The sequence below is a fragment of the Pyrgilauda ruficollis genome, unplaced genomic scaffold (assembly GCF_017590135.1).
Source record: "Pyrgilauda ruficollis isolate IOZ18807 unplaced genomic scaffold, ASM1759013v1 scaffold98, whole genome shotgun sequence".
In the NCBI taxonomy this organism is placed as follows: Eukaryota; Metazoa; Chordata; class Aves; order Passeriformes; family Passeridae; genus Pyrgilauda; species Pyrgilauda ruficollis.
This window is the reverse complement of record NW_024531932.1, coordinates 23,940-36,031: the sequence shown is the minus strand read 5'-3', so window position 1 is coordinate 36,031 and position 12,092 is coordinate 23,940. Positions and strand designations below refer to the sequence as shown.

General features: G+C 45.8%; 1 protein-coding gene across 1 annotated transcript in view; it reads right to left on the bottom strand.

Annotated features, from left to right (window-relative positions):
* Positions 1-11,796, bottom strand: part of SGPL1 (sphingosine-1-phosphate lyase 1) — a 30,527-nt gene extending 18,731 nt beyond the window's left edge. The window contains exons 1-3 of the mRNA XM_041490103.1: positions 11,706-11,796; positions 2,671-2,836; positions 797-864 (exon numbers count right to left, since the gene is read on the bottom strand). Of these exons, the coding sequence (XP_041346037.1) occupies positions 797-864; positions 2,671-2,836; positions 11,706-11,708 (237 nt within the window). The 5' untranslated portion in view covers positions 11,709-11,796. The remainder of the gene's footprint in view (positions 1-796; positions 865-2,670; positions 2,837-11,705) is intronic.
* Between the last annotated feature and the right edge of the window lie 296 nt (positions 11,797-12,092).

Here is a 12,092-nt window from a genome sequence, read left to right as displayed (position 1 = left end):
ACCCCTGGAATCAAGGTGTAAATACACCAGCACAGCAAGCAGCAGGAAGTGCAATCGAGTGTGACACCACGGTTTACGAGGTGAAATAAACCCAGCTGTGCATTTCTTCATCCCCAGTCCTTAACCTGCTAAAACATGCTGACAGTTGTGGTTTCAAGACTTTAGGAGGAAAAAAAAGAAAGAAAAAAAAAAAAAAACAAAACTAAAAAAAACCCCCACAAACACCAGCTCCCACACTACAGCTCCTTGGTCATTTTAATGATTACACAAAGTGCTGATATCCTTCTGCTAACTTTTGCTAATAGCTATCTGAGCCCTGAACAAATCATGGCCAGCTGCTTGATTACAATAAATACCCAATACCCTTGCACATTGCACAACAATGTAGAATTGCTGTCTATGTGACAACTGCTGTCTCACAATTGTCCACACTGCTTCAGAAGAGTAATTCCAGTTCAATCCTGGACCTTCTTCCAAAATTAAAATCATTTTCTTAAAATCTAAAAACAAGGAAATGTTACTGGAGAATTCACTCATTCTTGCTTAATATAAACAGCTTGAAAGTTAAAAAAAAGGTGGAACCCCTTTATTATGGCAGTGATGCTATGACATAAAGACTGGGTAGAAATTACACCTGTCATTAAATCAGGAGGCAGAAGAAGACATTCCAAATGTATAACCTGGGTCATTAGGATCACAGTGACATGACAACAAAGATGCACTGAACTGTATATTCTCCAAAAGAGCTGAAAAAAGGACTTGGAATAGTCCTGTAAGTACTTGTTCAAATACTTACTATAGCCCCAACAAATGGCATTTTTCTCAGCAGTTTAAAGAACTGTTTTTTACTTCGGGATGTCAAACCTGAAAGACAAAAGGCAGAAAGGAACCTAAGAAACAAAAAAACAAAACAGAAACTTCTGATGCAGCTCAGGATCCAAGCTCAGCATTCCTGATCCCAGCTGAAATAACACAGGGGACATGGTGAGACAGATGAGTGGATCCAAGAGCCAGGTTTTCATGGGTGGACCATGCCATGTAAACATCTGGACTGCAGAACAGCAGCCATCTACAGGAATCAGTTATTTGTTTCCTACTACATGGGAATTCACACCCACGTGTAGAATTTTACAGGAAAAAGAGGGATTTCAGGGTTTGCTAAAGGTAAGGAATTAGTAACATCTCCTGCCTCTTCAAAGCAGAGTAGTTACTTAAAACCACTGAGCAGTGTGAAACAGACTCCCAGACCAAGGGACACTTGTGACAATGTCAACCACAACACAACGTGGATTTGCCCTGTTTGATGCACTGGGAGGTGACTCAGGGAAAGGGAATGGACAGAGGGAAGAGCAGAAATTCCACCACAGCACAGACTCAAATGAGAGAAGCCACTGATGACAAGCACTGGAAAACTCCTCAGGTAGCTCCAAAGGCAGGAATGAAATCTGGATGACACAGATGCTTTACAGCCACCAAAATGCCTTCCCAGTCCTACCTACAAACCATCAGTTACAGGAAAAACCAAAAAATAACTAGAAGTTTAGAAATCAACCATTTGAAGACTTTGCAATTTTATCTACACTTCATATACATTTCACTTCATATATACAATTTGAAAAGCTACCAAGGACACTAATTGGCACATTCTGTAGTAAATACTTGTCAGTGCCCTGGTAAATAACATTTCTGTTGCACATCTCAGTGCGCACACTGTTTTATTAATAATTTTCACAGCAAGAAAAGACTGCAAACTCCTGAAAAATCCTGACAGTCTAATCAGATCTTCAAAGAGCTAGTCCATACTTAAACAAAATACATAGTGCAACAGTACAAATACTAGCTAGGAAGATAACTGTCCTGAACAGAAGTTTCAAAGCAATTTGCTCCTTACAGACATTCCCACTGTTCAGCTGCTTCATAAAGAGAAAGGGCTGCTTCAGAAACAGAGACATCAAGTTAAAAACTTGGCCAATTTTCACGAGCTGCCCCCAGAGTGTAACCCCAAGGCCTGTGGGAACTGAAATGCACCTCAGAGGGCATGGCAGTGACCTCAGGCCATCACACCACCAGGGAAAACTGCAGGTTCTGCAGAATGCAGCTCCACTGAAGAGCTGCCAGTACCAGAAACCACTCAAAACAGGAAGATACTCCGGAAATATATTTTAAAAAAAAGTTACAAGAAGAAAATTTCCTAACACTATCACATCTTGAATATTTTGAGGATGAAATGTGCCCCCAACATGGCATCAAGACCACATCTGTTCCCCCAGCAGGAAGGGAAACAACCAGGAGTTATCCAGACACTCTGCAGCAGTGACTAAGCTCACAGGAACCCAGCTCTCCATAAATCTCCCCAGGGTTTGGGCAAGAAGAGAGTGTTGTGACAAGCACATGGTTCAGCCAAAGGAAAAAGGGAGGGAAGGGAAAGGAAAGGGAAGGAGACAGAAGCACATTCCATGCACCCTCTGACAGAATGGGGAAGCTTCATTTAACAAATTGATTTCATTGACCTTAATTCAGAAGAATGTGGTAGATATTAGGTGACAGCAGAAAGCCTGTTTTCACAAGAGTCTGGCCTTCTTCCACCCTCTTTCCTTCCACTGCCCAGAACAGCCAGGGCCACCTCCCCTCCCTGCAAAGGTAAGAAAACCCTCCATGTCCAATACTTACTCTCAGGCTGGCAGAGGAAGCCATGCAGCCACACACTTGCAAGTGTGGAAGAAAAGGTCAACCCAATGAGCTGCCAGGGCTCCAGTCCATCGCAGCGGGCGTTCACAAAGCCTGTCACTTTCTCCCAATACAGCTGGAGGATTTCCTTGTAGGGAGTGATGGCATCCTGGGCAAAGTTGAGAAAAACACAAATGAAAACAAGTAGGGCATCAAAAATCCAGCTATTGATTAAAAAGGGGCTTTCTGGTATGCAGACCCCATGCTCTCCTTAATTCCTATAAAAATTAGCTTGAGTTCTAGAAGTGTGTGTCCTAGAGATACACTTCAACTAAAATGGGCATCATCTTCTTTTTCTTCAAATAAGGAAATATTCTATTTGCCTTTCAAAGAAATTAAATTATTACAGCTATTTTTTGGAGTGGTAGACGATCTAAACTTTCTAAATCAGTGCTATGGATCCTAGATGCACCGTTTAGTTCTTTCTAGAAATAGTTTTAAGCAATTAGAACTTTTAGCTGTTTATTTCTGAAAACTGAAGTTTTGTTAGTGAGGGTTTCATTTTTTGGAAGCTGTATTTTGGATCACTGTTTGTGGTACAAATTTAGAGAACAGATAGGTAATGTCAAGCAGTCTGCACATGTGAGATGAAGATGAAGAAGCAAGTGTCCCAGTCTGTGAGGAACCAGAGGATTTTGGTATCTGAGCTGGCTAAGGCCATTTGTGAGCTGTGGACCTCATTGAAGATCTGTGACATAAAAAGCAGAGGTAGAAGATAGTTTTTACTCCCTTCCACTCAAGAGTGACAGATAAAAATACAAACCTTTAGAGACTTCAGATACTAAGACAGAAGCACCAAGAGCAGATGAGTTATGTACGGTTCTCTGCACAATCCCAAGAACCACCAACAGATCTTACCACTGCCCAAGAGATGGAACTGTGTGAATTTTTTTCCAAGGCATTCTCAGGCGGTGAGTGAAGGTACCACCAAAACAGGTCTATTAAATACCTCGGGCTGGATTTTCAATGAAGATGGAAGCACTCAGCAAGTCCTTAATTTAAAGATCTAATTAGCATGTTACACACCAAGGGGGTGGGGGATGGGAGAGGAAAACACTGCTGCCGCCAAAATAACCCCCAGAAAACGGTGATGCAAGCACAATTACAATGTCAAAGCAGGAATTACTGTCGGGACACAGCCCAAGTTCCTAATCAATAGCTTCAAACCAGAGGCTCTTCAAGAGTGTCAGAAAAACTGGCTGTGCACAGGAGAGAAAGGACATTTCCCCCTGAACAGGGGTCTTCCATCCAATTCTCTGGGAAAAAATTCTCTTCTTTCTAGAGATAAGAAGATTAAGCAAGAAGAGAGCCCTCTCCCAAATCCCTCTTCCCTTTTGACCAGCCCAGTTTAACTGGGGAGATCTCCAGCCCTTGAGAGCTTCACCCTCCAAGCAACAGGGAAAGTACTTGGGGCTTTTCAAAAGATTGTAACTAAACCTTGGAAGGAATAAATCCTTGATTCCTGTGCTGTTGGATTTCGGGTGGGAATACAGCAGTTTTTTCAACAAACCACTAAATTAAAACCTGCTAAAACTTCCCTTCTCAGGACCCTTCACCGGTCTCACTTCTGGGTCAAGCCAACAACTGAAGCATCATTTAATTAACTTTTTTTTTAAGGGATGTGTTATTCCAATACAGCTGGAGAGGCTATTATCTAAAAAAAGCCAAGGTTTTCCTAATAATCAGAGGAGGAAGGCAGGTTTCCTTACCAAAAAGCAACACCAATGAATACTCACTACATCGGAAAAGCAGTAAAATGCGTATAACATGGCAGAGTTTGAAAGCATTTAAGCATCCCAAACACAAATTCCAGCAGAATAAATGCATCAGTTCCAGCGTTTACCCTTAACAGAGGAGGGTTTTCACCCATGTCCCAGCACAGGCTGAAGGGACAGGGACTGAACTGGGCAAAAGCAGGCAGCACTGAGCTCTGAGAAGGCAAATTAGCACCTATTCACTAGGCAAAGGGCAATTTAAAAATACATCAGAGCCACTTCAGCCTCCAAAACAAGGCAGCCACACAAACCACTGCAATTAGGCAATGTCCCAGCTAATGAATGCCCGTCCTCCAAGCCACTCACCACAAAGCCGATTTAACCCCAGAATTCCAGAAGAGCCACCTTTTCCAGCTAACCAGAGGTGCTACTTAAGTTTCAGCGAGTTTGCACAATCTTCACTTGCAAAGCCCTGGAAACGAGCCTTTAACCAGCAGCAATGACTTTGGTTCTTTGCCCAGGATGAAATGCCAGGTTATCATTCTGTTTTGGAGCTGCACTTAAAGGAGGGAAATGGAGCCACTAATGGACTGCTGCCTCAATAGCTGTTCTCAACTCATGGCAAGAAAATGCTGCAGCATCAAATGTAAAGTGGGCTGTGCCCTTTTTTTTTCCTGAAGATGGAGGACACTAAGCCCTGAATCAAAATGGAACATGACCTTCTTGACAGAAGTCGCTCCAGTCAATGGCCAAGTCAAAGGAAATAAATCTGGCAAGAGAATGACCTCACTCTTGGAGAAAGCTCTGGACAGAAGATCCCAGCTCTCTGCACATTTTGTTGTCACTGAAACCCCTGAGCAAAGACATATGGGAACTCAATGGTATATCCAAATTTTGAACAAATGAGAGAAGATTTTCACTATGTCCATAAAACATTGAAGAATTTCTTCCCCTTTCGTGCTTTAAAAAAACCCCAATCTGAAATCAATCCACAAGTGTTAGTTTGACCAGGTAAAGTGCTCTCTGTATTTCCCACTTTCCTTTTTCACTCATTTTATACTTAGATGAGTTTGAAGGATGAGGTTGGTCCATTGAGGAAGATAATAAAAACTGGGATTTAAAAACCCAGTGAAAATTGGTACAGAAGATGAGTTAGCAGTGAATTACAATTTCTCAGCTCTCTGGCTCAGTGTTTCCCAAATGCTCCTTTCCCTGAAAGTCTCCAGCAAGACATGAGAGACCTTCACTTTCTGAATTATTCACTTAATCCCACAGAAACCAGAGGGCATTTAGAAGGTTGCACTCAAATGTTTTCATTACATCCAGGAACATGCTGGGTTAAAAGGGAGCTTATAAAAAAGAGACAGAGTGACTTTTTACAGGAGCAGGATGACAGGACAAGAGCATGTGGCTTCCCACTGACAGAGGGATGGATGTCAGGATGTCGGATGGGATGTCAGGAAGGAATCCTTCCCTGTGGGCTGGTGAGGCCCAGGGAAGCTGGGGCTGCCCCTGGATCCCTGGAAGTGAGCAAGCCCAGGTTGGAAGGGCTTAGAACAACCTGGTCAAGTGGAAGGTGACTGGCACTGGATGATCTTTAAGGTCCCTTCCAACCCAAACCATTCTGGGATTCACCACAATTGCAGTCCCATACCACTTCCTCATTTTACAGGGAGGGGCAGGGGGAATAATCAGCCTCTGGGTGACCCAGCCATCAGAATTCCTTGCCCTGCAGCCCTGGAGGTGCTGCTCAGGGTAAAAAAACTGCTTCCCCAGCTGGGTTAAAGATAACAGGCTGACCTGATTTTAAACCTGTCTACAGGACAGAATTTCATGTAAGACAATAAACTGCTTATTTGTGAAGGCATCAAAAAATAAAGGTTTCCCTTCCCATTAGAAGAGAGTAGATAAGCTGCTTTTCTTTCTGTAAGAGAACCTTCCCCACACAAAAGCTTCACAAGCCACAGGATTATTTCAGAAGCAGTTTAAAAACCTGACTTATGAGCACACTAAAGAGCAGGGAGAAAAAAAAATCTCCACTGGAGGATTTGTTTTTAATTCTCAGAGCAGTAAGACAGACCCAGGTATCAGATAAAATACTAATTGCTATCATTAGGACTTGCAGTGCTCATTTGTACTGATATTAATGCACTCAGCTACCTAAGCAGTTTACATATTGAATTTGTAGCTGCACAGATTAGGAATACATCCTTAGTACTTTATTTCTAGAAGTCATTAGCTAGCTGAGCTGGTTCCAAGGATAGCACTTACCCCACTACAAAAGAGCACAAATTAACTGCAGTAATGCTCTTCTGTCCCAGATGATAGAAAAGGGAGGGGGGAGGAATGCCAAAGCTAATGAGAGCACATTTTGCATTTCTGCCAGAACAGCACTTCCTCGGCTGGGTTTCGAGTTTTAGGGTGGGGGTTTTGTGTTTTAAAAAAAAAAAAAAAAAAAAAAAAAAAAAAAAAAAAAAAAAAAAAAAAAGCTTAAAAGAAAAAAGAGAGAGAAACAGAATGGCAATAAACTAGAGAACCTCAGACTTTCCTCACAAGTGCCTTCTGTTTCTGCGGAAATTGAAACACTGTCTGAGTTTACCTGTGGGAAAAACAGGAAGAAAGATTTTACCAGCTGAACCTTCCTTCCTCCAAAAGAAGGTTTAAAGTGGGTTCAAAAGGGGACCACAGAATAAAAGTAGCTTTTAAAGGCAAGCTTATGTTATGCAATACCATGAGGCTGACTGTCCAGGGAGGAAGTGCTAAGATCAAAGAATCACAGAAAGGCTTAGGCCAGAAAAGACCTTAAAGACCATCTTGTTCCAAACTCCTGCCATGGGCAGGGACACCTTCCACTATCCCAGGTGGCTCCAAGCCCCACCCAACCTGGCCTTGGACACTGCCAGGGATCCAGGGACACCTTCCACTATCCCAGGTGGCTCCAAGTCCCACCCAGCATGTTAAATATAGTTTTGGGTTATAACAATGTTAAAATAGAAACTATGCTGTGTGTACTTTCTTTTAAAGAGAGGACTCCCACCGAGATAGCAGCCACAGGACACCTAAATCTTTCAGAGAAAGAGAATTTATTGTCCCATTATCAGAAGAAACGAACTTCTTCCCACCTCATTCAGCCCTGTAGAGGCTGTCAGGATTCAGAGGAAGAAGTTGATACTGACCAGACACAATCCTTTGTCTGAATGGAATTTATACATCGTGTATGAGATGTATGAATACGCAATAAACTATTGCTTTTAAGGGTTAATCCTCTGTTAATTTCGGGCTTATTTTGCCCAGAAAAAGGTACCTGGACCTCAGTAACTCTTTGTTTTTATTGTCTCGTATTGTCCTAATCTCAGCTGTTCAAATTTTTATTACTCTAATTACATTACTATTTTTATAACCATTTTATTACTATTAAACTTTTAAAATCTTAAAAACAAGTGACTGGCATTTTTCACAACTCGCAGCCACCAGCCTGCCCAATTCCTGCTGGAGAGGAAGCGATGGGATTGAGCAAGAGCAGCCCAGCCTCCTCAGAGCGCTGCTGCTGCCTGTGCCCGCGGTGTTTTGATTCTCACCCCAATAATGACTCTGCTCCTCCGGCCCTCCCTGCCAACCCCAGCCTGACAAATACCTTTGCATAAGCAGCAGGCAGGGAATATTTGTTAGTCAGGTCCTAATTACAGCTCAAGGTTTGGACCACGTGCTGCCCAGCAGGACCAAAGGATGTGGGCAGACAGAGCGACACCGGATGCGTGGTCGCTCAGAAACCAAAAATCATGAACTTTTGGATGTATGAGCTGAAGTGAAATTAAAAACACGTTCAGGCCACACTCTTCTTACCACAGCTCCCCAACACCACCAGTTTCGTCTGCATTGCATTTATTTCCACCACTGCCATACTGAAACTTTTTCTTTTTCTAGAATGACAGCAGTTGGGGGGGAGGTTTGCCACGTAGAATGTCTGCAAAATGAATGTATACATACTGTACCACTAGGCCTGAGAGCTCAAGAGGAGTGGCTAAACAATGGCTAATTATAGCTTCAGCACAAAAACAAACAAGGCAGCGAGTCAGAGTAAGTACAGCAGCATTCTGGCTTCCACCGTGGAGATGGAATGTAAAACTACCAAAACAAAATGGGAAAAGACTGATTGGTGGGTCAAAAAAAAACCCCAATTTTACAGGAGCCCAAAACACTCCAAAAATCAAGTGCAAATGTCATTTAACCCAAAATACACACAAGGTGTCATGTTCACTTTGCTCCCTTAGGCAAAACCAATTTATAGACGTTTCTGCACATATCTAGGCACACTCCAGGCAGCACGGACCTCACAAGAGACAGGATCCACCCAACGGTGAGCTCACCATGGACCTCCGTGGGTCACCAGCTCCAAGAATGTGCAAGGAAACATCCTCTGCTGACACCACAATAATTAGAGTAAAAGAAGTGCCCAGCTCCCTGCATGCTGAGGCTCATCTGGACATATTTCATTCCTCCACGCCTCAGATCCTTGCATACCTTCCAGAGAACAAAATGGGTATTTCCCTGAAATATTTTGTGAGCACCTGGGTGCCACCAAGAGGTACCCACAGCACTGAGAGGTGAAGCCTTGGCAGGAGCTGTCTGGAAGCAGCCCCCAGCATGGCAATTGTTCTGGGAGCAGGCATCCATGAACAAAGGCAGCAGGGAGCCCTGGCACAGCTTCCCAGCAGGGTTATGCAAGCCTGGGACAAAGCCCCCAGTATCAGCACAAACTGAATGCTGCTGTTCTACATGAAGGGCCCTGCTCTTGGGCAAGTCCAACCATAGGGCAGAATCCTCAAAAATTATCTTATCAACAGCAACACGCAGAGCCCTTCGACCCCTGCAATATCCACCACATGCCCTTCCTGATATGGCACGGATAAATCTTGATGAGCAAAGAGAGGCAAAGGAAACAGAACACAAAGGATCCTGAGGGACTTCTACATGCAGATTTCTAGGAAAAATATTTTTTTTTTTAATACAGAAAACTGTATCACAATCACCACAGCAAACAGACCAGGACACCTGCTGCTACATCAATTGGGGGAATCCTAAATCTCAGCTCATGCTCTAAGGGCAGGACTAAAGCATGTACTAGGCCTGCTAGTACTTGAAAGGAAATGTCTTCCACTGCCTGGGATGCAAAGAATAAGAGCAACACAACTGTAGAATCACAGACCCATTTGGAAGAGATCTTGAAGATCATGTCATTCCTGCCATGGGCAGGGACACCTTCCACTATCCCAGGTGGCTCCAAGCCCCTCCAGCCTGGCCTGGAACACTTCCAGGGATGGGGCAGCCACAGCTTCTCTGGGTTGCCTGTGCCAGCGTCTCATCACCCTCACAGGGAGAAACTATTTCCTCACATCTAACCTAAACCTAACATTCTGTCAGTTGGAGCCATTCCTCCTTGTCTCTTGCAAATAGTCCCTCTCCACATATCTTGTCAGCCCCTTCATGCACTAGAAGGCCACAATTTGGTCATCCCAAAGCCTCTTTTCCCCAGGCTGAACAACCCCATCTCTCCCAGCAGAGCTGCTCCATCCCTTTAATCACCCTGGGCCTCCTCCAGACTCTCTCCAGCAGCTCCAGGTCCCTCCTGTGCTGGGGCAGCTCTGCAGGTGGGGTCTCACCTGAGAGGGGCAGAATCCCCCCCTCCCCTGCTGGGGCTCAGCCCAGGGCAGGCCCACCTGCCACCCACAGCACCCCAAGTCCTTCTCAGCAGCTCTGTGGTGGAAGCAGCTGGTGCAGGAGAAGATCAGATGGAGACATCTTTTTATTGGCAAAGTCGTGTCTTAAGAAAAAGAGACAAGCAGAACCCCAAAACCCTTACTCAGAAAGGGGCTCCACTTTGAGCAGAGGAGTCACAGCAAGGCTGTGATTGCTGCCACACCAGGCAGACCACACACAGTAAACGCTGGGATTGGGGTTATCTCCAACCTCCAAGCGCTGCTGCACAAACCCCAGGCAGGAAGGGAGCGAGGCAGCACCCCAGTAAACCCTCCCCTGCCCAGCAACTCAGACACAACTTCTCAGGGTAGGAAGAGGGTGGGAAACTCTGAGTAGGGTGGACATGAGCAGAACACGGAAAAAGAAAGATTTTACCCTGTCTAGGTTAGAAAGTTTCCAGTGCTTCACACTGCCTTTTGCTAAGATCACAGAAAGGATGCCAGAGCGAAACCACAGCTTAGGGAAAATGTGTGTGTCAGTGTTTCTCCAGAGGAAAACCTCCTTCCCCGAGTACAAAGCCAACTTCCTAAGCTTTCCAGTAGCCAGGAATCCCGTGCAATAGCTACTGTCTAATCTAGTGACTAAAAGAGCAGACCTGAGCAGGTCTTTCAGGTGCAATAAGCAGCAATTTCCTCCGCAAAGCTTTGTCACAGACGGGACTGGGGTGAGAGCAGCCCCAGCACACAGCAGGGCCTGGCAGCCCCAGGCCAGCCTGCACAAGCAGCCAAGGATTTACCCAGTGCCAAATTCTGGCAGCTGAAAGCAGCCCCAGCACGGGCTGTGCGGGCTGTCCCGGGGAAGCACACCAGAGCACGAACAGCAGCAGCAGCACTTGGGAATGCAACAAGCAAGCGGGACAAAGGAGTGGCACAAAGATAATGCTGCTTCATTTATCACTCGGCAGCTGTGATTTCAATTCCCCTTGCTGATGGTGGAGGGAAAAAAAAACCCAACCAAACAACCAAGAAACCTAGTGCCCCTTCCAGGTTTGAGGAATTGCGAGATTCATGCCGTGCCAATGTGGGCGATATTCCAAGCAATCCCGAAGTTTGCTTCCAGCTAAAGAAATAACAGCCAATTAGCAAACCGTGTCTCTAAAAAAAACAACAATCAACCAGCGAACACGATTTCTCTCAGCCAGATCAGCACCTCCACCAAAATCACGAGGAAAACATCCCTGTGCCCCACCCAAGAGAAACCAGCCGGAGACAGGCGAAAACACCGTTTCTAACCCTCTCTGCCCCGAAACCAGGTAATTGCGGGGAATGAGGGAAGCAGCGTGTGAATAAAAGGATATATTTACGCTCAGGGGAAGGGTATGGGCCCCGGATGGGAGCTAACGAGAGGACCTGACCACAAACCCTCGGCCACGCATCCCCTGAGGCGCGCCCGGGACCCCGCAGCCCGCACCCGGCCCCGGCCGGACGAGGCCCGGGCCTCGCTGCCTCACAGGCCGCGCCGGGACTCCTCTCTCCGGCCCACAGCGGCCTCGCAGTCCCCGCTCACCATCGCTGCTGCGGCCGCCAGCTCTTTCGCTCCTTCCTCCCTTCTCTTCTCCTTCCCCGCTCCTCCTCCTCCTCCTCCCGCTCCCCGCGGGGTCCCGGCCCGGCCCTGCCCCGCCCCGCTCGCCCCGCCCACAGCGCGGAGAGACCACGCCCACAGAGCTGTTAAGCCACGCCCCATTAGTGGAGGCCACGCCCCGACCATGTCATGCCACGCCCCCTCAGGGCGAGGCGGCGGCGGGAGAGCAGCGCCCTCACCTGGAGGGAGGCGGTAAAACCTTAAAGACGGAGGTGGTTTTTTGTTAAAATACCAAAAAAAAAACCCACAAACAAACAAACAACAACAATAAAAACCAGTTTGTAAGCTCGCTCTAGTTGTTAATTATCTGGG